Here is a 27,420-nt window from a genome sequence, read left to right as displayed (position 1 = left end):
AAATCTATACTTTGTATAGAATAATTCATGGTACAGTTCAGGAAGTCACTAGTGGTGTTAAGATGTACATAGAATGACTTCAATTGCTTTTCACTTCCCTTCCAATAAACAAAAAGATCATCTACAAAATGCCTATAAAAGGCTATTTGGTGATTAACCAACAAATGTTCATACTCCCAATTTACCATGACTAAATTTGCATATGTATTGGCACAACTAGTGCCCATGGCAACTCCTGACAGTTGCTTATGGCACTTTTTTTGAACATAAAAATGTTATGTTCAAGTACTATTTCTAATAACATGCAAAGAAACTCTATCTTACTTAAAGAAAGTTTGCCTTGTCTCACAAGTATTGATTGACTTTCAACAATGAAATACTGGAAAAGTTCCTTAATTAATAGGCCCATACATTTAGATTTATGCAAAGTATTTGCAATATGATTACTCATTTCAAAAACTATTCCTGTGGGTACTATTTCATAAACTTTTCTATCAGATAACATTTCCTGCATGGCTTCATAGTAAAAATCAGAATCTAATACCACAATAGGCCCCCCTTATCAGAGGGACGTATAACTATGTTGTCATTCTTTTGTAAATCATGCATTGCATTCACTTATTGACAAATTATACCCATGTTCATTTAAAAAATCACATTCATTATTATATACTGCATTCTCACATGCCTTTAAAAATGTCCACATTATACGGTAACACTGGCATATAAGTACTATTTTCCTTAAATTGAGCACTTCTCACTTCGTTTTCATTTTAAACTGTAATTTAAGTGCTATATTTCACGTAAACATTCTCAAACACAATAACATTTCAGTATTGTCCATTTTATTTGTAGGAATTAAGCTCAAACCTTTGTTCAATAAAGAAGTTTCAGCTGCAGTCAATTCATACCTTGATATATTCCATACTAGGTCTCCTGACCATACCCCCACATTTTCTTTAAGGTGTATGTTTGTAAATGACCTGGTGCTTCTTTCCGTTTCTGACCTCCTCTGAATACATCTTGATCCACTGATTTCTTCCTCCCTACTCAAAAGGGTAGGTGTAGAACAGGAAAAACCTGCTGCTACCCTGCCTCCATGTCTATTCTTCATCTAACAGCAGTTTCTGTTGTTAAGTTACTTTGCAAAGCTTTGTTCACTGTTGAATATGAAGGAACTTCCATCGGTGTTGAATAAACCAAAGCTATCTGATTAGGTGAGAGAATACTCCCCCCTTGCCGTTGATTCATTGCTTCCCCTTCTTCTATGGATGCATTGGTTGTTTCTTTAGACCGTGGCTGTTGCTTATTAAGATGTATTAAACTCTAAAGTCAGGCATTGTTGACTAACTATAATCCTCATTATTTACCAGAAAATCAGATATTTTATGAGGGACATGAGGAAAATATGGCAAATAAAATCAGGGATGTTCTGAAAATTCAGGTGCACATTTTAGCTGTAGTGTCTTTGTATGGCAAACCTGGCATCAGCCTTCCTGACCCACTCTTACTTCCCAAACCCGGCATCAGCCTTGCTGACCCACTGTTACTGCACAAACCTGGCATCAGCCTTCCTGACCCACTGTTACTGACAAACCTGGCATCAGCCTTCCTGAGCCACTGTTACTGCCCAAACCTGGCATCAGCCTTCGTGAGCCACTGTTACTGCCCGAACCTGGCATCAGCCTTCCTGAGCCACTGTTACTGCCCGAACCTGGCATCAGCCTTCGTGAGCCACTGTTACTGTCCAAACTTGGCATCAGCCTTCCAGACCCACTGCTACTACCCGAACCTGGCATCAGCCTTTCTGAGCCACTATTACTGTCCAAACCTGGCATCAGCCTTCGAGAGCAACTGTTACTGCCCAAGCCTGGCATCAGCCTTCTTGAGCCACTGTTACTGCCCAAACCTGGCATCAGCCTTCCTGAGCCACTGTTACTGTCCAAACCTGGCATCAGCCTTCGAGAGCAACTGCTACTGCCCAAGCCTAGCATCAGCCTTCTTGAGCCACTGTTACTGCCCAAACCTGGCATCAGCCTTCCTGACCCACTGTTACTGTCCAAACCCGGCATCAGCCTTCCTGAGCCATTATTACTGTCCAAATCTGGCATCAGCCTTCAAGAGCAACTGTTACTGCCCAAGCCTGGCATCAGCCTTCCTGACCCACTGTTACTGCACAAACCTGGCATCAGCCTTCCTGAGCCACTGTTACTTCCCAAGCCTGGCATCAGCCCTCCTGACCCACTGTTACTTCCCAAACCTGGCATCAGCCTTTCTGAACCACTGTTATTGTCCAAACCTGGCATCAGCCTTCGAGAGCAACTGTTACTGCCCAAGCCTGGCATCAGCCTTCTTGAGCCACTGTTACTGCCCAAACCTGGCATCAGCCTTCCTGAGCCACTGTTACTGCCCAAACCTGGCATCAGCCTTCCTGAGCCACTGTTACTGCCCAAACCTGGCATCAGCCTTCCTGACGCACTGTTACTACCCAAACCCAGCATCAGCCTTCCTGACCCACTGTTACTGCCCAACCCTGGCATCAGCCTTCCTGAACCACTGTTACTGCCCAACCCTGGCATCAGCCTTCCTGACCCACTGTTACTGCCCAAACTGGGCATCAGCCTTCCTGACCCACTGTTACTGACAAACCCGGCATCAACCTTCCTGACCCACTGTTACTGCCCAAACTATCAGCCTTCCTGACCAACTGTTACTGCCCAAACCTGGCATCAACCTTCCTGAGCAACTGTTACTGCCCAAACCTGGCATAACCCTTCCTGAGCCACTGTTACTTCCCAAACCTGGCAAAAGCCTTCCTGACGCACTGTTACTGCCCAAACCCGGCATCAGCCTTCCTGACCCACTGTTCATAGGTTCATAGGTGTTTACTAGGCTAACAACCACAAGGATGTTTTTAAGCCTAGCCATGCATCCCAAATCTCTGACAAGATCTCAACCTTGAGAAGTGTAAGCACGGGGCTGGCAGATGAACCATTTACAGGTTACCTATTTGCATTAGAGACATAGGTGCCAAACCAGAGATCAGCCTTCCTGAGCCACTGTTACTGCCCAAACCTGGCATCAGCCTTCATGACCCACTGTTACTGCCCAAGCCTGGCATCAGCCTTCCTGACCACTGTTATTCCCCAAACCTGGCATCAGCCTTCTTGACCCACTGTTCATAGGTTCATATGTGTTTACTTGGCTAACAACCACAAGGGCCTTTTTAAGCCTAGCCATGCATCCCAAATCTCTGACAAGATCTGAACCTTGAGAAGTGTAAGCAAGGGGCTGGCAGATGAACCATTTACAGGTTACCTGTTTGCATTAGAGACATAGGTGCCAAACCAGAGATCAGCCTTCCTGAGCCACTGTTACTGCCCAAACCTGGCATCAGCCTTCATGACCCACTGTTACTGTCCAGGCCTGTCATCAACCTTCCTGAGCCACTATTACTGCCCAAATCTGGCATCAGCCTTCCTGACCCACTGTTACTGCCCAGACCTCTCATCAGCCTTCCTGACCCACTGTTACTGCCCAGACCTCTCATCAGCCTTCCTGGCCCACTGTTACTGCTTCCTATTGATTGCTGTCATTCTTCTCAGCTGTGCTCTGATCTCACCAGTTATCATGTGGTCATTCAGTTGGCCCAATGCAGCACCACACAACCAAAACCTTTTAGCTTTTTGGTCCATTTCAAGCCCACTATACAAACATTTTTTTTTTATGAACAAATTTATTAGAAGTCTTAAACTCAAAAGTCTGGCATTATTACAATAATCCTCATCATTTACCAGAAATTCAAATATTTTGTGAGGAACAGCTGGAAAAGCAATTAAAATTAGGGACATTCTGCAATGCAAACTCAGATCTGTTGCAGTACAGTTTTCACTGCATAATCGGCATTGTCTCAGACTGTGAAGGCTGCCACCCATCGGGCTTCCAAACACCAGCTGCTACATCCTGCCTCAGTGATGCTTTTCTCACCAGAAGTCTTGCTCGTGTGGCCACTGATTTGGCCCAACACCATATCTCCATACTACCAAACATGCTTCTTTCTGGCCTACTTTTGTCTGATGGTCCCCTTCCTCATGGCCCAGCCAAATCAACAAAAACAACATGCTTCTGCTGTACTCACTACAACATACTTCATTCTGAACAGACCTACACAAAAAATTAAGCTTCAATTTAACACTAAGATAGACAAGGAAGTTTTTGTTTTTAATTGCTTTAACTTTATTAAGAAGGTGAACTAAATTTTGGAGACTACCAAAACAATAGTCTGTTAAAAATTCCTAGTAACCATATTCCTCTTAGATTCATTTATAACTGAATTTCTAAATATTATTATATATCCTTTTTCTATACAGAAGTCTCTTCTTTTAATGGTTGCACCAAAGAACTTTCATCTTCATGCCAGAACCTGTAGAGCACTTTCACATTAACAGTACACATTTTTAAGTAACGCATTACAGTTAAGGAAGGTACAGCACAAACATGTAGGTTTCCCATTAAGAATAATGATATCATAGGAATAGTTTTCAGCATATTGGCATGTAACTGAAAAATAAATGAATAGCAAGTGAATATTAAATGCCATCAAAGTTTCCAAACAATACTGGTTGCCTTTAAATGGAAGTACGTTTATAGTAAACATTCGAGAATAATGACCTAACTTATCAAGACAGTATATAATCACAAGACTTCAAGGAAAATCTTCTGAACTGCAGCCACCACCAGGTCAGGAATGTTATTCCCTATTAGCTGATTACCCTAATAGCCGAGTAAACCTGACATGACAAACAGAAACAAAAAAAATGTCTCTTCAAAATGTACGGGAACATTAATATGTCCTTAAGGAGTAATCTGTATATCTCCCATGCAAAGGTGGGAGGTTTTGTCATTTTTTTTCATAGGCATCACTCTCTTTTGCTATGATATTTTAGGTCATAAACCATTTACTGTGGGACATTTTTGCTTCTTGCATACACACACACACACACACACACACACACACACACACACACACACACACACACACACACACACACACGCACACACACACGCACGCACACACACACACACACACACATATATGCACACACTCGCACACAAATGCATTTCAACTTGAGGGTACTATTTTAAGCAAATAGCTGCTGTACACATGCCACTAATATGGTTACTCAAATGGACCTGTTCAATAGTACTAAAGTCATTACTTTAGACATGCCACTAATGTGTTTACATAGATGTACCTGTACAATAGTTCAAAAGTCACTGTTGTAGACATGCCACTAATGTGGTTACTCAAATGTACTTGCACAATAGTACTGATGTCACTGTTATAGACACATTATTAATGTTTTTACTCAGATGTACCTGCACAATAGCACTAATGTTGGTGTTAGAGACATGCCACTAATGTGGTTACTCAGATGTACCTGTACAATAGTACTTAGGTCACTGTTGTGGACATGCTGCTAATGTGGTTACTCAGATTTACCTGCACAATAGTACTAAAGTTGCTGTTGTAGACATGCCACTAATATGGTTACTCAGATGAGCCTGTACAATAGTACTAATATCGCTGTTGTAAACATGTCACTAATGTTTTTACTCAGTTGTACCTGCACAACAGTACTAAAGTCGCTGTTGTAGGCATGCCACTAATGTGGTTACTGAGATATACCTGTACAATAGTAATAAAGTCACTGCTGAAGACATGCCACCAATGTGGTTTCTCAGAAATACTTGTGCAATAGTGATGACCCACTGTTACTGCCCAAACCTGACAAATACCTTCATCAGCCACTGTTACTGTCCAAACCTGGCATCAGCCTTTCTGAGCCACTGTTACTGTTTCACTGAATCGCTGATATTTTGCCCAGTCCCCAAACAATAATCTGGCCTAGAATAAGAAAACCGTTTCACCAGCATAAAAGGTAGCAACTGTTTATGAGGAATGAGGAAGCAACTCACTGGCATGGAAATCTCTCGCTCATATGGGGAGGCAGGTGGCACCATATCTTCCATATTACCAGCCATTTCCTCTCTGAAAAAGCAAACAAACATAAATAATTTCTCTATATGTGCACTGCAACCAATTTTCCTTCAAAGATATAATAAATTGGGAGTAATATACCCAACAATTTCATTAAACATAATCGCTGCAACAACTCAATTCAATGCAAATTACAGGAGTTGCAAAACTCCTGCAAGAGCTATATTTTCTTTAAGAAACAACTAAGAAAGCCTTATTCAAGAGACTGCAGTATATGTCATTTATTTACATAGATACAGAGAAGTTTGGCTTACTACTAACAATAATGGTACTTGACTAGAACACCCATTTCATCACAACAAATACCTTTACTCATGGTATTTATTTGCACTGTATTTGAAGATTGGTCAACATCTTATTTAATTGTCTGCCTGGCATTGTGTCAAAAACCTTACTGAAGTATGAATAAACACATCTATACCATCTATGGGCTTTGGTGCCCCCCCCCCAAAAAAAAAGTCACAGCAGATTTATCTAGCATGATCTATTTACCATAAATTTAAGATCCTGTAGTTTGATGGCCTCAAGCAGTAAACTAGTGTTTCCTGTGAAAGGGATTTCATATTTTCATACTACAAAGATTAGTTTTGTTGGTAGCCCAAGACAAGGATGGAATAAAGAATATATTCCGTTCAAGTGGAAAATCAATAATCCACAACTGACACCATGGCACAAAATAAAAACAAATTTATTAGAAAACAAACTCACTGGGATAGGAACAAAAAAGGTAAGGACACGAGTTTCACAGTCACTTTCTTCACATCTTCACCCTTTTTGTTCATATCTCAGCGAGTTATTTTCTACTAAATTTGTTTTTCTGTTGTGGCCTGGTGTCCATTACAGATTTACTGTTAGATTATTAGTTTAGTCAGTACTCATTTCCTCAACTCTGTCCTCTCACTTTTCTGAAATGGAGATCATGACTACCATTTTCCATTCCATGAGGATCACCTTATAGTCTCACATTCTCTTAAATATATTTATGACGTCATGCTGTCCAGTTATCTCTATTGTTATCTTTATAACTCTAGCATGCGCAGCCTAACTGCCCTCTGCATTTTTTAGTCGCAAAAGTTCTTTCATGACACTTTGTTCTGCAAAGGGCATTATTTTGACCCCGAAAAAGAAATTGGCTAGGCTTAAAATGGCCTGGATGGTCAGCTAGCTTAGTACTTACCTATAAACCAAAGTTTGATGCTACAAGAACATCTTTGCTGCCCTGTAAAGTTACCCCCTACAAGATCAACTTTTCTAAACACTGACCAGCAGTCATTTATCATTTCTATCTTTTCTGTACATTTTTGAGAACAAAGAAGCATAACTAATGGCAATATAAACCACATATAGACTAAAAGATAGAATGTGAGCAACGTGGAACTAAGTAAATGTCAATCCAAAGTCGAAATGGCTGACATCTAAAAAAAAAAAGTGTGTTATAACCATGCTAATGCCAAATGGTCTGAGAGAGACTGATTTCAGCATTCAAGAATAAGTCCTTGGCAGCTGGACCTGCTAATGCAACGGTTTCAGCCTCGCTAACGCCAAATGGTCTGAGAGAGACTGATTTCAGCATTCAAGAATAAGTCCTTGGCAGATGGACCTGCTAATACAATAGTTTGAACCTCCTTAATCAGACATTTAGGTAGGTCAGCTAAAAGCCAACCATCAGCAATAGAGAATAATATAATACCAAGGTAATAAGTATCTATACTGAATGTTTGGTTTCACCACGTTTTAATCTAGCGGAGTACCACTTAATGATAATATCAAAGATTTAGGCAGCGACCGCCATGCTAGCAAAAATCTGAGACCCCCCCCATAAAAATCTGAATAATTAAAGTAAGACACAAATTAGTTTTATTTATAAAAGAATCACTTGAATTGCTCATTTCCTAGGAGAAGAAAAGTTTTTATAATGAAAACGTAACCCAGTCCAATAATAAATTTGTAGTACCTGTAACTTATTTGTCTTATATTTACACTCCAAGAAATCTGAATTATCAGTTTCCATTGAGATATAAAGTGCATATAGTCTGAACAACTATTTTGGTGCGTCTTTGGTGTAGAGAACCACAAAGTTTGATCTTTCTTATACTGACCTTGGGTAGATTTTCTTTAATTTCTGAAATATGCTTACAGTAGGATTATATTTTAAAACACTGGTTTGAACATTCTTATTTAAAATTGGTTGATATTAGCAGTGAAATAAATAAAGGATACTCAAGGGTTTACTGATTTAAGTGAAAATGTTACAGCAATCCAGTAAAGTGTCAAATATACTTAAATGCAGATACTGAGGAAACTCCGCTTTATCTATAGCTTTACTGAACAAAAATGGAAATTGGAGAGGTAAATATTTTCTCTGGTGACTTTCTCATTGCAACCAGGTAATAAAGTGCTAATATTTGTTTCTTAAACAGAGTAAATGTTTTCCCAGAAAGCATGAAAAAGTTCTACTCATTTGCAGATATCTGCTAAGATATATAGCAAAGAGGTCTGGCTATTCAAGCCACTGTTTAAGGTGTCAGCAGTCATATGTTCCTCCATACTACAGAAATTTAGGTCAATGTCTTTTAATATTAAAGGCTTGACTTACTTCTGTTGGGACCAAAGCATTCATGGTAAACATGAGGTATTTAAGTTGAAAAGAAAAAAAAAACATGAAAAAAAACAGACAGACCATTCTGTCGTTGCTATTTTTAGCGAAAGCAAACCCTGCATAATATTATACTGCATTTAGAACAGTATCTTCATGATGCCATGAATTCTATTCAGTCAATTTTGCATAGCTGAGATGTATACTTCTGTATATTCAAATTTTCTCCATGTCACTGTCAGGATTTGTGATTGATAGCCAGTTATAACTTTAGTACGTACTGCTAAGGAAAACAATTTAGGAAATTAAGCCTTCACATCTGACACTGTTAGAATGAAATCACCAGTGTATTCGAAATATTTATACTTCCTGGGAGACAATTCAATTTAATATCCTTGATCACAGGATTTAGCTGTGTAAAGTTTGTTCAAGTGTTCAAATGCATGTAAGGGGATTAGGCAGCCCTGCTTAGCTCTATTATTTTGTAAAAAAAAAAATGCACCAATAAATACTTGAGGCAGTTTTGGTGTACTGAATTGTTCAATATTATTCAGTTATAGTTTGAAAATGTAATATGGAATACCACAGAGCTATATAGGAGCCAGGGAGAAAAAAATGATGGTTTAGTAAGTCAAAACATTTGTTAGGTAACTACTGCCATCCATAGGTTCATAGGTTCATAGGTTCATACTAGGCTATCTGCCCTAGGGCATTTATAAGCCTAGCCAGAGTGTGTTTGGCTTTCGCCACCCATTTTAAATGAATTTTGCTATGCCCTTTTTCGAGGTTAGTATACTGTGCCTCTGTCTAACAGTGACACAGAAGTGATACCCAGGGTAAACCTACGATCCCCCATCCACTCATCAAGATTCCACTTGAAGAGAGTCAATGAGGGACTCTGCCTAACCTGGACTGGGATTTTATTCCAGAGTGAAGGGAGCCTCTGGGTTATGAATCTGTCCCTCCAGCATGTCCTATTTATTTCAGTGCTGAGGTTCAAGTCTCTCGAGCACGTAGCTTGATGGGATTTGGATTTTCTGAGGTGCAGCATGTCCATTAATTCCGGGTTGGACATGGCTTTATACGTCAGGCACAGATCGCCTCTGAGCAGGTCAGTGTCAAACAATGGTTTATCACTGTTATTTATCATTCTGTATGTTACAGCCTACATAGCTTGATTAATAGTAAACATAGATCTAGTGAGCACAAAAGGAAACTGAAAATTTGAAAGGAAGGAATGAAAAGGCTTCAGTAAAGATATCAGGCAATGACTTTGCAGGCCATCCAATGATTTTGCACATACTTCTCAACTGTCCAGAATTTTTCAAAATGTTCAGACTTTGCCTCATATTTTTTGTCTATTCCTCATAACATTTGTGGTTTTCAGGCAAATCATTAAGGACTGAAGACCGTAAACGATAACACAAAATGCATGGTAAAAAAACTTGGCATTCTAGCAACTTTCTAAATTTGGAAGAGCAATAGTTAACACCTGTTCACAACTCTAGACCTTTGACTACCCCATTATTTTTGGCTTTGTCTGAATTCTTGCACTAAGAGGTTGAGAGACAACTTTTTGCATTTTATGGAATTTAAATGATTTTGGCCTTATAAGTCTCTTAGGCAGATTTTAAGAATAAATAGTTACAAGGCAGTTTAAAACCAGTAAAGCTGGAGCTAGGATTCCTTGGAACATTTTATAAAATTCAATTTGAATGCCCTCTGAACCTGAGGCTTCAAGGCATTTTTGTTAGGTAATGTGTTTACAGTCTAACACATGTTATATAACCAGAGGTACATATCCATGATGTGAAAAAGTGTGTTCAAAAATGCATTTACTGCTGGGCTGTTCTCATGTTTACTGTAATGATACCTTTGAGAAAAATGACCTGGAAATAATCCTAGAGGTTCATTCTGTGAAGCCAACAAGTTATTATTTTAGTTGACTGAAGCACTGTAAAAGTTGTATACTGTTTGCATGTAATATATTTTATAAATTATGTATAAGTAATATCTATTTTAAAATATTCCTCTTGGTGGCTATTTATTATGAACACATATTTTTTTCTTTGTCTAAAGCTTTTAAAAACAATACTTTGCATTTTCCTTCTATTCAAGAATATACTTTGCATAGTTTACTATTAGAAAACTTTTTAAATGAATAAATGTGCTTATAATTGTCATATCTGCATTATTTTTCTATTATGAAGGTGGCTAATTTGTCTCATAAGGCCCCTTAATATGTTATATTACAGTATATTATATTATAGTATATTATATTAAATTATATTATATTTTAAATGCTTACCTATTCTGTCTATTTAAGTGCACTTAATCTTCTGTCTCTACACCGTCGCTAACTTCTCCTCCTGCTTTTTGACCTATCCCATGTCATTGTTAACCTGAATGTCATTGTTAAGTTCTTCTCCACTGCTGATTTTAGTACTCCATGCCAGATGTCTGCAACCCACTCTTTGAAAAAAAAAGTACTTTTAGAGATCCATGGATTAGGAAATCCCAATAATTTGCTGCCTGTGTTCCTCTTTTGTCCTTCCTATTGCAGATATTCCCTTCATATCACTCTGACATGATCTTGTGTTCTAATAACATGCCCTCCTCCCCATCTCTTCAAGTCTCAGGTGAGAAAAGCTCTAGCTCTTCCAGTCAATAGTCAAATACCTTCCGCCTCTATCCGAAGGATCCTGCTGGTGGCTTTTCTTTAGATTCCTTTCAGCAACCTAATAGCCTTTCCTTGTATGGCCTCCAGAACCGCACACAGTACTTAAGACGTGGTCTAGTCAGGGTCCCTGTAGACTGGCAGCATTAACTTTGAGGTTCTGAGATCTTTTCCCTTGGATGTACAAACCAGTATTCTGTTTGCTGCTGCCACTCCCCTCTCACTGTAGTCATGGTGGCCCACTGCATGAGTGTTCCGCACCCTCACATCCTTTTTCTATTCTGTTGCCATCAGTTCTGCTCTTCCCAGTTGATACCTCATATCAAAGTTTTTATGGCCCAAGTGGAGGACTTTGCATTTTCTGCATGGTTCCACTATGACTCATCAAGTTATATTAGGATGGAGGTTACAATCAGATAAAAGCAACCACTTATAACATTGTCCAGATAAAAAAAAAAAAAAAAAGGTAAAGTGCTTTTGTAGGCAAGTACAGCCATCCCTGAAACAGAAGAGTCTCATGCACATGTGGGGACCTCCATACCCCAAACTCTATTATTGTACAAACATGAAGAAGGGAGAAATCTTTGAAAAGAAAAAGGTTCACTGCAGGTGTGCACTCAGAAATAACCCCGGATGTGATTTATTTTGGAAAACAGTGATCTTTCACCAAGCTGAACTCAACCAGAAGGTACATCATCCTTTTTAAACAAAACAAGATGCCGGGAGCCTTCTGCACACTAAATCTCAACTGTTACTTTTCTACTCACTTGTTCATCCATTGTAAATCCTTCCTTAGACTCTCTACTCCCATCATGCATTGCTGCACCTGGCTTTGTGTCAGCAGCAGAGAGGTTAACCCAATTCACTGTTCACACAGAGATCTCTAAGGCATCCCTGTGAATGAGTACTGGACCTCAGACAGACTCTACTTGGTACTTTCCTAATTCCTAACATTGTCCCTCTCACCGCAGCCATCTGTGTCCTACTGTTCAGCCATGCAGATATCCCGTTTCTCAGTCTTGATTCTACCCACAGTCCTTTGCAGCATTTCTATCAGTCTTCTGTGCTGTATGAGGCTGAAACAAAGATCATGCTGATGCTCACATGCACCATATTTGCAGTACTCCCCCATCAGGTTCACCTGCAACCCATCCATAAAACTGAATAGATTTTGGACTGCCAACTCTTACTGTTTGTGAACCCATTGCTGTCCTAATATTTGCTGTCCTCTGTAGAGGTACGAACCTCCCCTTGTGATTCTTTCCATGTCTTTCCCCTCACTGTTGTTAAGCTAACAGGCCTGCAGTTTCCTTGACTTTTTCTGCACTCCCCTTATATAATGGTACCATAATGACTTAACAGAGGTCTGTTTGCTATTAAGTAAAGCTGGTACATTTTACTGACTAAAATGTTATAACATGAATTCAACTTCTTAGTTTTCAGAAAGAGAAGTACAAATCTTTGGGGGGGATTCATAAAGATTAACACAAGGTGAACAATATGTGTACACCTTGAGGTAATTTTTCTGAATTCAGCAATAGCCCTACCACAATGCTTTTCAGTCTATTAACTCAGAAAAGATCACATGGTGTACACTTTGTGGTATCCATCGTGAATCCCTCTTATTCTTTCTTCAGAATTATATTTTGACACAAGATGAAATATAACCAAGTGATGTGACCAGACCATTGGCTGCTTTGAATTCCTCTAAGTTCAGTATTTAGTATCCAGAAAGAAAACTATTTTCTAGACTGTTCTCCTGGTCCAGGTGTGAATGCTAGACTTCACACCTTTAAGAAATGTTGCAAGGATTCTCTTATGTGGTTGATTATTTATAATAACATATTAATTAACGTCTTAAGAATAATGTTAGTTTACAATATGCTGGTCAGTTAACACAGTTATAATGTATTTAATATTATGAAAAATTGCTTCATAGCTAGAAAGGGAACATAAACTGAACCTGTGGTCAAAAATGGAGTTTTTCAACTGGATATAAGACATGTTCACTAAACCCAGAATATGGAAGGCACAAAATTGACCACACCGATGCCGAGAACCAATTTACATTTACATTTCTTTAAATAATTCTTTATCCTGGAAAAATAGATGGTATATTGTATAACAGTATCTAGCACTTCCCAAATTAAAAAGAAAGTAAGTTATGTGCAGTGTATGACCACTGGACCATTAATATTGATAATTCAATTGCATGGAATGCAAAAACTAAAATAAGATGATGGCTGCCTTCCCCTCCTTAAAAACAAGATTAATGAGGAAAATCATAAAAAATCTCTGTATGCAGCATAAAAAGAAAACAATAGCACTGAAAAAGTCCTTATGAACTTGCAAAGGCCTGTCAGGTGCACATGGCTGATCACATGGTAATAACTCCATACAGGTGCACATGACTGACGAGATGGAGATATGGATATTGCTCCATACAGGTGTATATGGCTGATCACATGGCCACAGCTCCATGCAGGTGTACATGGCTGATCATATCATGACAGTTCCATACAGATGCACATGGCTGACCACCTCATGACACCTTCATGCAGGTGTACATGGCTGACCGCATCATGACAGCTCCATGCAGGTGTACATAAGCTAGTCCTGGAACAGAACAGTCTCATGTACATGACAGCCCTGTGCTGAAATCACTTCTGAAAGTAACTACAAGTGTCTGAGAAATTATTAGACGTATGTGAAATAATTTAAATTCCAGTTCATCCTTTGGAACAGAATCAATTTGAAAAATAATACCTTCAAACTGTATGGCTAATTTAGCATTATCAGTAAAAATAAGGTGCTTTTGGCACAGATTGTACAAACAGTAGAACATTTCTTTCAAAAGACCACACTGTCAAGTGACAGATCCTTTACTATATGTGGCCATTTGCTGCTTTAAGTTTTTTTTTTCTTAGCATCTGCAAATACAGAGTTCCTGCTTGATATTTTAGGTAATCAAGCAATTGTGTGTTTGCCTTTATATTAATTAAGTGACCAGCAATTATATGAGTCTCAATAATAGGCATATTTAAAGGACTAATGTCTTGTAGTAATAATAATAATAATAATAATAATAATAATAATGATGATGATGATGATGATAATAATGATAATAATAATAATGATGATGATGATGATAATAATAATAATAATGATAATAATAATAATAATAATAATAATAATAATAATAATAATACAGGGTGGCTTTATTTGACTGACTGGGAAAGTATCTGTACAGTGTCCCAAAGATCTCATGTGTCCAGAATAGAAGCTCGGACCTGTTTTCTTTTGCCCACTCCATTCACTACTTGACTCCTGACTACCTTTACCTTTGAAGGGACTCCTGACCATAGAGCTTCAGTGGCTAAACAAATCATAAGAATAAAGGTAATGAGGACTTGAGTGGGTAAGCCAGATGAGTGCAGACAGACAGACAGAGATCATACTGCAGATGGCTGGTTACAATTCTAATCCGATTATTCACCATGTAATGATGCAATTTCAAGGGTGCATGTGTCCCATATCATACCATATGCTGTATATCCTGGCACTACCTGAGTAATGTGAGTTTGCCTGCAAGGTACTCGGTCTTCACCAGATGGTAACTTCTCCTTTTCCATCAACCTGGGACAGGAAAGCCATCTGTTGACCACTTCATCAAAGTCTCCCATCTGACCTTCCAGTATCTGTATCCATCTCAAAATGCAGGTTTCTAGCATAATAAATACACCTTGCAAAAAACAAAGATGATACTTTTGAAAATGTGCTTCAGTATGCAGTGTTTTGTCTTATAGGTATAAATAATCTTTGGAGACAGTAGAGATTTTTATTTGAAGCTCATATTACACAAATAGTAATGTAGTGAAGTCTGATGTAAATTCTGAGACTAGTTAATAAAAGTAATAATTGTTTCAGTTATCTAGTACTGTAAAATTTAGATGATGTGATGCCTTTTAACATTAATGAAAATGCATGGAATGTGGCAGAACTCTACTTAACTTGGAAGATTAGTTTATTAGACTAGCTAAGAATTAAATCCTGAAGAATATGTTTGTCTTTACCTTTAGCATTATATAGTAAATGGCACATACCTGTTAGTTCTGTGTGGGAGGGCTGGATTTATAGACATTATTTTACCCACTGATGACTTCTACACTCACCCCATAGGAAGACAGGGACTGTCTAGGTTAACAGAGTCAGGTGAAGTGTTGACATTAAGACTGCATCACTTTTCTTAACAGCTGGTCTGATAGCTCTGTCACTACAATGGAACACACATTTATCAAATAAACTCAGAGCTGTAGCTGCACTACCATGCGGCATGAGCAGCCCTCAATCATCACTTAGCCACAGCAGAGCTGAGGACCAAAATCATCAAAACAAAAAAAAAGTTCCCTGGCTTCTCACACTTCCAGTCATAATGCACCATAATGCACACTGAAGAAGACAAAAAAAAACATGCCTATCATTCTATGAACTGTTGCAAACAGATTTGTAAATTGCACTTATTATTTATTTACTCAAGTTTAAGGCTTACCATTAAGTATTTAAAATAAAAAAGCACTACTAATAAATAGGAAACAATGCAATTTAGCAGTTTAAAATATCTCTTAACCTAAAAAATATGCTAAAATTATACACTAAAAACAGAATTAATAGAAATGAAAATGCCTTTATCACCACTAATACGTAATCCTGAAAAGTTTGCATGTCATCAATAGGTTTATAGATTAGCCCTAAGCTAACTGCCCTTGCGAGCCATTTTAAGCCTAGGCAATTATCCCTTGTGAGACTCAAACCCTGCACCCTGTGTTTATAAGGTAAACACCTTAACCTTTATGCCACCCTCCCAACCCAATAAAACACAGATCATGAACCTCAGAGACAAACTGCAACTGATTGTTTCTCTAGTTTATCAATGGTAGACCAGGGGAATGGTTGACTGATGCATGCTAGCATCAGAAGTCTGGAAGGCAGAACGAGGCAGAAAGCAGCCAGGCCAGGACAGCTCCTGCCCGGGTGAGGGGGATCTGGCCCAGGCATGCACAAGTAGAGCCACTGCCTTGGTTACACTGAATTTCAGTCAATTTGTGTAAGCCTAATGTAGCTGTAGAATCCAAGCAGTATTCTAAACTGATAAAGTCTATCACTTGATCCAGAAAAAAGGAAAGGTACAGCTGATTATTGTTCTGATCATTTTAAAGACAGCATATACACAAGGAATAACAAAGAAACTGGCAATTAGAGATGTTTTCCATGCCAAGGGTGCAGGATTTGAATCTTTCCACCTTCATATACCTTCTGTATGGCTTTCAGCAAGTCATTTAACCAAACAGTGCTTTGAGGCAATTGGGAATTTGGGCTAGGCTCTTTAATGGTTGCCTGGATTGCATGCCTAGTAGCTATCCATGAGCAAAGATTGAGCCCTGTTGTGAACTTAACAAATTTAGCTAAGCACCATATGATGAGTACAGCAATAAATGAAAGACTTAAGGCAGTTCAGGATTGTGACAGTAATACCACAGTGCTGGTTCAGTCTGTAAAGAGGTCACATAAAATCAGGATGCAGTATTTCTTATGGTATGCCCTCCATCAAGAAATCATTTGAATGTTTATGCATGCAGTCTCCATTCTGTGTCTAAATCATACGAGTCGAGCAGATCATTTGACATTAAAGGACTGCAGTTGTGCATAAACCACCATCTTAAGAACTTCACCAATGAATAGAAAGCTAGAGACAAGTCAATAATTCTCCAGTCTATTCAAATCCAAACATGGTTTTGAGGACTAGGATTACCAGCATCTCCTTTAGGTTGGCCAGGAACTTCCCATTCCTTAACAAACAACAAACAATGCAAATAATTAATGGGCTCATGGTCAATTTTGTAGGCCCCTGATCAAGATTATGGTAGGATAGACACATTGCTAAAATCATGTCAATGATACAGTAATAACCAACATATTCAGACTCAGCCAGCATTAATCCAAGCTACTCAGCTCAGACATTTGAACAGCTTCTTCTTGAGACCTAGTGAAGGCAGAGTATATGATCTTGACAGCCTAATCTGCAAAAAATCGGACCACCTTCAACACTCAATAACAGAAAATCTCTCTAGGATGCCAAGCAAACCTGGCTGTACAACCTGTTGACAATCTTAAAGATAGCAGCATGTAAAGTGAATGTTGCTGTGATCTCAATCAAGGAAAAAGTAGCACTTTTGTTCAAGATCTCAGCCTGGTAGTGACAATAATACTCATTCAGAATAAGTTTATCCTTGAAAAGAACCTTCCATGTCCCCTTCTCTCTAGCCATTGCACCTGCCAGTGTAAAGAGCATAATTTATGTATACCTTGAGTTATGGCAGACAACACACAAGAGGTGTGGATTCACTGGGGAAACTGAATCCAGTACACTAAGCTACAATTTGATTATAAGCCAAAACCAACCATGTAGATCATCATCCCTGATTCCCTCACATAAATTGTCAAGGATAGGACGAGAATGTCTGAGGCTACAGTTGTAAAGTCTCTACTCTTATTAATGATGAATTGGGTGGCAAATTAAGAGCAGGGTGAATGTTAATGTGCATCAGATAATGGTCGAACCAGGAAATCTGCTCCAGTACCAGGTCTTAGCTTCTAACTCAGGCTGGAAGGCAAAGTTCAATAAATGTCCAAACTTATGTGTCATAGTTGAAACTACCTAATCTAGCATACCCAATCTAGCATTCAGCCTATCTGGACAATCCCCACCCACCTCCTCATCCACCAACCCCTCCCAGTTCCACTACCCAGTACCCTCCCTTTACCTATTCTTACCTTCCCCCATTCTTACTACCAAGGACCACACACCACTTTGCCTTCTGCTAATTCCTTCTCCCCTCTGTACATCCTCACTGCATACTGTAACCTTACACTACCATGCAAATCAATCCTACGCATACGCTACTATTAATCTGTCTACCTTTCCTCCTCTGCTGCCTACTCCATCTTACCAGACTACCTGACTTTTCTTACTCCCCTTTCTATCATACAACTTCAATACATGCCTTAAAAGAATCTCACCTCTCAACTTATATCTCCCCTCACCTCGATTACTATAATGACTCTCTTCTCTTTACTAGAAAGATTTTTCCTGATATCTGTAATACAGTACCAATCCCTCACAATCCATACCTCTCCAGCTACCCTGCTACCAACTCCAAAGAATCGAAAGACCTTGCCTCCCTCCTATTCCAACTAATCTCTATCCTCCTCCTCTCTGGTGACATACATCCTAATCCTGGACCCTTAGACAACCATGCTTCTAACCCTAACTTGTCTTCTTCACCCTCTCACCATAAATCTCTCCTTTTTGCTACTATTAACATCCAAAGTTTATGCAATAAGTTTCCTACTCTTCATGCCTGGCTATCACATTACCATCCAGATATTCTCTCTATCACCGAAACATAGCTAAAACCCCACATAATAAATTCCAAAATTAGTCCCCCCAACTACAACATCATAAGAAATGACAGAACTCTAAAGAAAGGTGGTGGAGTATCCCTACTTTTCTCCTCCTCCCCCCAACAGTGACATCCTTTACCATGCCTATACCCCACTTCACAACAGCTAAACTAACCCTGGCCCTCCTGAAAATTAATAACCATAAAAACATATGTATAGCTGCTCTTTATATTCCACCAGGAAATCACATTTCCATTCTTGAAGGTATCGTCTCCTGGTTCTCATCCAACATAAGCAATGAAACTATACTCCTAGGTGATGTAAATATAAACTGGACTTCTACTCAATCACATACATCACCTCAGAATATAAACCTATACAACTACACCCAAATAATTACCTCTCCTACCAGATTTACTACAGATAACTCCAGTAGTATTCTGTACTGGATATTAGTTTCTCATCTCAACTCCATTTCTGACAACCACACCCTACCCAACTCCCTCAGTGATCATCTCCCTGCCTTTGCTCATCACTCACCATCCTCCCTCCATCTTCACCACAACTACATCACAACTCGTTCCCTAAAAAACTTCAACCCTCTAGCTTTCTCTGACTCACTAAAACATATGAACTGGAACCCTGTAAAAACCCTCCCTCTTGATGATGCTGTTACAAACTTCAATACTACATTCAATAACCTACTAGATAGCTTCGCTCCCCCCAAAACTAAAAGAATCAAAACCAAACCCACTCCTTAGCTAACTAATGCAACTATTACACTCATGCATCTCCAAGATAAATCGTGGAAGCATTACCATAAATCTAAAACACCTAACACCCTTACTGAGTATAAGCAACTCTGTAATAAAGTGAAAAAACAAATTGCTTTAGACTGAAAGTCCTACTACTCCAAGCTTCAAAACAATCATAGATCCAACCCCAAAACATTTCGGAACAGTATATCTGCTCTCCTCTCTCCCGGCATAAAAGACATTCCCTGCCCTGACCCTAACTCTCCAGATCATATCTTAGCTACCCAATTCAACTCTTTCTTTATTGATGCAATAGCCAAGCTCACCATATCATTCTCCAATAACACTTCTATTCTACCCTCATCACACACCCTCAACTTTAGTCCCACTGACATCAGCACTACTCATCTTCCCCCGTTTACCATACAACCCATCTCTATGCACACCATAAAAAAACTTCCACTGAAACTAAAACCATGCTCTCATGCCATGCAACCTACCATCTACCTTTCTCCAGCTAGCTGCCAATGGTATAGCCCTCCCCATCACCATACTTATCAAACATGCAATCCAAGAATCCTATGTACCCCTCCTCTGGAAGAAAGCGTTCATCATTCCCCTCCACAAATGAGAAAACAATACTGAAATTTCCAGCTTCCGTCCTATAGCCATCCTGTCCCCGATCTCAAAAGTCCTTGAAAAATGTATACACTTGCAACTCCTTCCCTACCTCCTAGATAATTAATTCCTTTCTCTAACTCAACACGGATTTCGACCTTGACATAGTAGTACCACTGCCCTTCTCTCTTTCCTCTACATCATCAACCGTGCCCGAGACTCTGGCAACATTGTATCTAGCCTTCTCCTAGAGTTATCAAAGGCCTTTGATACTGTTTCCCACAACCTTCTCTTGTCCAAACTCTCGCTTCTCAATCTCTCCCCCTCCTCTATTAACTAGTTTTCCAGTTGCCTTTCTAATAGACAGCAAGCTGTCAAGTGGAACAATAGTACCTCTTCCTTCCTTCACACCCCAACAGGAGCTCCAAAAGGCTCAATCCTGGGTCCCTTACTTTTTAACATCTTCATTACAAATTTTTAATAGTGCATTCCTAATGCCAAACTTGTTCAATATGTGGATGATTCCACCATAATTTGCTATGCTCAATCTCTCCCCAAACACATGCAACTAACACAAGATGCTTTCTCTTGTACCGAGTCTTGGATGCTGAAAAATCATCTTGCTCTCAATGCATCCAAAACCAAAATCATGATCTTTACCCCATCTAAAAACACCTCTATTGATAAAAATTCCTTCTCCATAGTCAGTCAGTCATTCATTGAAATAGTCTCCCATGCAAAACTTCTAGGTGTTATCATTAATGAACATTTAAAGTTTGACATTCATATACAAACTAGTATTAAGAAAACACACCAAAAGCTCGGAATGCTGTATCGTCACAGCCGTTATCTCACTCCCTCTTACAAACATATACTGTCTATTTCCTACCTCATCCCCTCTCTCTTGTATGGAGCCCCTCTCCTTACCAACCTTCAATGCTCCCTAAAGTCAAAGCTGTCATCCTGCTACAATAAAATCTCTAAGTTTGCTACTGGGACCAAATCCTCCTCCCACCACTGTAATGCACTCCACTCCTTGAACTGGCTGGAACTCCCCCACTATCTCTCTTACATTCAACTGTTAACTGCTCACAAACTCATTTTCAAACCCTCTAGCTGCCCTTCCCTCTCCTCCATACTCACCGTGCATCATCCTAACAGATTACTCAGGTCCAGTAACCAGAACCTACTCAAAGTGTACAAATCCTTACGTGAGCCAGGGCAATTTCTCCTGTCTTTCTCCCTCACTCACCTATGGAATTCACTTCCCCCCACATTCGAATCACCCAAAACCACTCCACTTACAAGACCATGCTCCATTCCCATCTCTCTTCTCACTGGGAATGCTCATGCTTTCACCCCACCTGACTCTCTCTATATCATTTCTGCTCCTCCATCCTTTTTTTCTCTCCTTTCTCAAAACTCAGCCTAGTGACTCCCTTCATTTCATTTTCACACCCTCTCCCTTTTTTTTTCTTATAATTCAGCCTACTCACCTTTCACTGTTCTACTCTCTTGCTCTAATTCTTCCTACCTCTCACCTCATGAAACTGAGTGCATAAGTGCCTGCACTCCAAATTATACTTATGTACTACAAACTACTTGTTTTAATTTCATTCACTGCTTTGTTACAACACCTTGATCAAATGTTATTTTTCTGTCTTCTCTATTGCTGTGTTTTTAGTAGTTTTGAAAATTGTATTGTACTTAACTTTGTTGATATTAGCTTTGTAATAATTGTATATGGAGCTTTTCTCCCTGGGTCTCCATTGAAAACGGGCTCATTTTGGCCCAGTGGGCTTTCCTGGTTAACAAACTGCAAATAAAATAAAATGACAAATGGCACAATTAAATTGAGGAGCTCCATGGCGAATTTGCGGGTCTCATCATCAACCCAAGCACTGAGAATTCCTGACTCTGACGAGGCAATGCCATCAAGGCATGAAGATGGAAAAATTCTCCTGAAACCTGCTCTGTCAGACTTTGTAGTTTGCAGCCTCCTATACTATAATGGCACAAAAGGCTCTATGGATAAATTAAAAAATATGCAATGCTATCAGTAGATCCCTGTAAGAGAAGAGCCTTGGGATACCCACACATTGGAAAAAATACAACTCTAGGAAGAAAAACAAAAATTAGTTTTAAAATACAAAGATAGCCCAGAGTCTTAACAACCAATTGCTAATAGATGACAACCGGCTAACAAATTAACTAAAGCAATACATTCACTATCAGTTAATGACTATCAACATAAAATTAGCCAAGTATACTAACACAGATAAAAAAAGACTTTATAACATGGGTAAATTACAACCTGCTAAGGCAGTTCAATAAATCCTTCAGTATGTAGCAGTTCACACATAAATAATATAATAATAATAATAATAATAATACCAGTAATAATATACAGATAGATTAAACTAATAGTGCTTTAAAGGCTGCTTCCAAAGATGAAAAAAAGTCATCTGAAAGAATACTCAAGAAAAGCAGAGGTTGTCAGTTCTCTGTAGGCAAACAATGATGTTTAACAAAAGACATAACTTTCACTTCAAAAATCAAACCAGACAGGTCAAGGAAAACAAGGGAAACCTTCAGTTCACAGTGGAAAAATATTGGCAGTTCAACATTCCTGCAGGTCACTGAGATACGCATTCCATTCCATTTGTAGTCATCCAGAGTCATACAGTCTAGCTCCATGCAGCTTTTCAAAACAGTCTAAGATACTCTACCACTCACAAGTTTCCCATAATGCCACTGTTTGGCACTATTTAATCATTTGTTCAATAAGCTTTCTCATCCTCCAACAAACAGTCTCCACACCAGCTCAGTCCAATGACATGGCCGAAGGTGAGCTAGAATGGGAAAAATTGCAAAGGTTGTACACACAGAGCATGCAAATACCACAATATCTAAAGGAGGGCTCAGGCAAGCAAAGAAATCAGACCCTGACAGTCCAAAAACGCCAGATATAAGCAGAAATGAGCATAATAGGTAATCTAAGTTAAATCACTGATGTTTCTAATGACTTTGAAAAACCATAGATATTGCTCAGCAGTAAAACTGGTTCTGAAAATGCCTTTCTCTTTAATCTCCAGGAGTTGTCTGAAATATTTCTGATTTTATTTTATTTTTTTTATCAGTATCTTAAAATTCAGTTATTTGCTAAGGTTCTTTACGTTATCTGTAACGTGTAAGTAGTTTCAGTTTCTTTCGACACGTCACCTGTAAACTTACATTTCAAATTCTACATTTTATTTGCTGAAAATGTCTGTCATTAGGGTCTGATGTATTCTTCTGATCTTCACTCCAAGTAATGCAGATTATATGCCTTGAAAAATGTCAACCCCTTTGCAGTTAGTAGAGGCTATAAAGAAGCTACTACAAACCTGTATTACTAAAATGCAACATGTTTACACTATATTGCACAATCCGGGCCTATTAATGAATTAATTAATTCCTTAGTGCAATGAATAAAGCAATACAGTTAAAGAGAATAAAAATTCTGCACCAGCTTTTGTTCAACAACACACAAGTCATACAAAAATCAGAAATACTATTGCATACAACAACATACTTTTTTCTTTTAGCGGCTTATATGCTTGCAGGACACCTACAGCTCATGTTTTACCTCCCTGTGTCTTCTCTGTTATCACAAATAGCTATTCCGTCAGACATCGCACAGTACAGGTCTGACCTACTTGAATGGATATTAATGCTGTACTGTTGCAGAATATACCTTCAGAGTCAACAGAGGTGGATCATTGACAAACGAGAGCCTATGCAGGCAGGGTAATGACTCAGACCCCACCAGCCATGCTAACACCCCACTACTTGACTGTCTGTCCCTAATTACCATAGACACTGTTCACCCTGTCAGTGCACATACTGTTTTCTTCTTTACCTTTGCAATGATCATAGAGATTTACCTTTCATTTAAAACTTTTATTTCAAATTTTCCGGAAAAAAACACTGAGCCATTTTCTAAACAACACAACTCTCACATTAAAAATAGACATCATGATAAAAAGTAAATTTCTTTTCCCTTGAAACTCACATTTCATAAAAAGTATTTGATAACCCATTAAACTACAAGAGACATGCTGAAATTCAAACTCAACTAGCATATGGTGAAATACTAGTCAGTGTCTATGTGAAAGGTGCAAGAATTCAAAGGACAACTGCATAACATATCTGCTAACAGCCTGGGACAGTCCACTGGACACAAGTCTCCCATTTCAGGAGCATTCCAAAAGTGCTGTCTAATGAAGTAACTTGGCACAGTCCCACAGAAGATAAATAAAGGTTCGGGGATCAAACCACATACTACAGGAAGCAGCTAACAGGTCATAGCCTTTCTGATCGGCATTGAGTGCTACACAAACTGTTGTCGCCCAAACACATTGAGTGCAACAAGCTAAATTAAACATATATTCATGAATGTATTCATTGTTAAATATTAAATTCACAGACTTCATGTTGCCCAGTTGATTCACAGCTAAATAATGAATGCACTGTCAATATTCAACAAAACAAGGAAACCAAGGATCACATCCAAACAACGTTTCTCATTATGATAATACTCCTGTTTACTACAACCATTTTCCTTTCTTCCTTCCTTCCTTTACACCATAAAAATTATGGTTCATAGGTAGTCAATAGGCTTTTAGGCCAGGGGAACATTTAGGAGCCTAGCTCACATTTCAAGTTGTCCAAAGCACTGTCTAAGTGACTTGCTCAAGGACAGGGCATAAATATGAGGCAAATTCAGAGGTGTTCTGCAAAACTGGAAACTGATAAGAGCAGACTACTTTAACAAAGCAGACTACTTTTAAAAAAGTTAATAAATCAATAGCTTTTGTACCAACATGTTTTTTTGTGAATCCCAAAAAATCTATGACACTCGAATGACTGACACTGAATGAAATCCTCAGTGATTTATTAAATAAAAAAAAGATAAACTGTTAGAGGTCTGATAGTTGGTGTGGGGGATTAACACTCTTGCTTCCTTTAGCTAAGGTACAGGGTTTGAGTTAAAGCAAGTCTCTTAATCAGACAGTGCCCCTAATTTTGGGGGCATTTTACACACACACACACACACACACACACACACACACACACACACACACACACCTCCTGCAGAAAAACATTTGCTCTGTGTACAGGCTAGGCATTAGCGATCTCTCTCTCAAGCCCAAGGAAAACAAATTAGCTGTAGAAGCTTGCTCTCTCTCTCTCTCTCTTTGTGTGTGTCTCTCTCTTATATATATATATATATATATATATATATATATATATATATATATATACATATATATATATATATATATATATATATATATATGGTTATACTTTACAATCACGAAATACTGAAATCTCGAATTTCAGTATTTTGCAACCATAAAGGCGAAACCTTCAAACATCGAACCTTCACAATCCCGAAACCACAAATCCTGAACACACAGCATACACCACACCACGAATAAACCACAACACCCACACTACAAAACAAATAAACACACAAAAACAAAACACCACACATCCACATACCTACACTACACATAAGTAGGGGGGCAAGCCCCCCTGCACACCCCCTTACTAATATATACTAACTCCGAGATTGCACAAACAGTAAAAGACAGCACACTCATACTCAGACATTCCACAGTCCCTCGCACACACACACACGCACACACACACACACACACACACACACACACACACACACATCAAACATAGACAAACACCAACACATCCAACAATTACACACTCATACAGTCACCTTCCTATACTAACCCACACATATAACTTACAAACAATCTCACATTCACTCAAACTCCCACCCAAAACCTTTACAAAACACTGACTTACCATTAGATTCCATGTAAATCCATACACTATGCTGAACAACATCCAAACCAAACAGCGCACATCACGTAATGTAAAGTCATAACCGCAAATTTGAAATATTCAAATTCACGATTATGCACTTTCGACATTTGTAAAATTTGTCTTTATGGTCACGAAATACTGAAATTCGAGATTTCAGTATTTTATGATAACTATATATATATATATATATATATATATATATATATATATATGTGTATATATATATATATATATATATATATATATATATATATGTATGCTGTTCACACATGCAGGCTGCTACAAAGTCCTGTAGTGTTTTCATCAAATCTTCTACGCAGGTGATGTCTTCCTCAAATCAAAGAAACCCAAGTGCTGACTTCTTCCAGATCTCTTCCTCATATCAAACCAATGCACGAGATGATCACTTCCTTCTGTGCTTACATCAAATGCATGCACAGATGTCTTCCATTCTACACTGGAACAAGAAATCTACTGTATGTTCTTTTGCTAATGGAGTGTTTTTTTTAAAGTCAGCCCCACCCTCTGGCAGCCCCAGGCCCTAGACAGCTGCCTAGGTCACTTTGTGTTGGATCTGGCTCTGGCTGCCTCTGTTGAACAGGACCAGACTTCATATTTCCTCTCAGGATTGGACAGCCTCTCATTCCCATCATTTCACACTCTTTCTTTGCCTGTGTCACTAAGTCTTTCTGGACCATGTGGGCTGTGATCAGGGTTTTTACCACTGTTACATAAATCTGCCATGTTTCTTCCAACCTTAACTGCTTTATCAAGGTGAGCAAAGAAACTGTTCCTAAGACACAGCTATATGTTATCATTCAAAGATGATGGATTACTTTAAAAGGATGACTTTTTCCTTAATCCTGAACTAAAACACCCAGGATTGTAGTTTTGTGGAAAGAGCATCATTTAATGAATGCAAAGCTGCCATCAATGATCTGTAGTTGACTCCAAGATTAGAAGATGACAAACTTGCAAAATGTGGAACTTATCTTTTCAAACAGGATTCTAAATCATAAGCACAGACTGTTAGAATGATCCATTGTATAGTAATGAGTTTCATGCTTAATATTCATATAATCTTACAGATGCACTGCACCTTCTGAGCTTACTGGTCCAATCAATGGCTCACTCCCTTTGAAAATGACCAATCATATCACTACAAGTCAGTTTTATGTGAAAGATCTAACTTCCAAAGGCAATAGTGAAAAACTTTAAATTGGCAACTGCATTGTTGTTGCATTGCCTGTGTAAGAAAAACAAGATAGTCCAGGCACACTTCTATGTTGCCATATCACTTGTTCTGGCTTTTGGGCCACATTAAGAAATGGACCACATGTTTTAGAACATATTTAGAAGCCAA

General features: G+C 38.7%; 1 protein-coding gene across 5 annotated transcripts in view; it reads right to left on the bottom strand.

Annotated features, from left to right (window-relative positions):
- LOC122806697 overlaps positions 1-27,420 on the bottom strand; it is a 210,472-nt gene that overhangs the window by 69,079 nt on the left and 113,973 nt on the right. For all 5 annotated transcript variants that reach the window (XM_044077334.1, XM_044077335.1, XM_044077331.1 and 2 more), the window contains exon 5: positions 5,980-6,052. In XM_044077334.1, the coding sequence (XP_043933269.1) occupies positions 5,980-6,052 (73 nt within the window). The remainder of the gene's footprint in view (positions 1-5,979; positions 6,053-27,420) is intronic.

The sequence above is a fragment of the Protopterus annectens genome, chromosome 7.part0, assembly GCF_019279795.1.
Source record: "Protopterus annectens isolate FY-2018-M chromosome 7.part0, PAN1.0, whole genome shotgun sequence".
Taxonomy (NCBI): domain Eukaryota; kingdom Metazoa; phylum Chordata; order Ceratodontiformes; family Protopteridae; genus Protopterus; species Protopterus annectens.
Note: the sequence above shows the minus strand (reverse complement) of the source record. Positions and strands in the feature narration are given on the sequence as shown.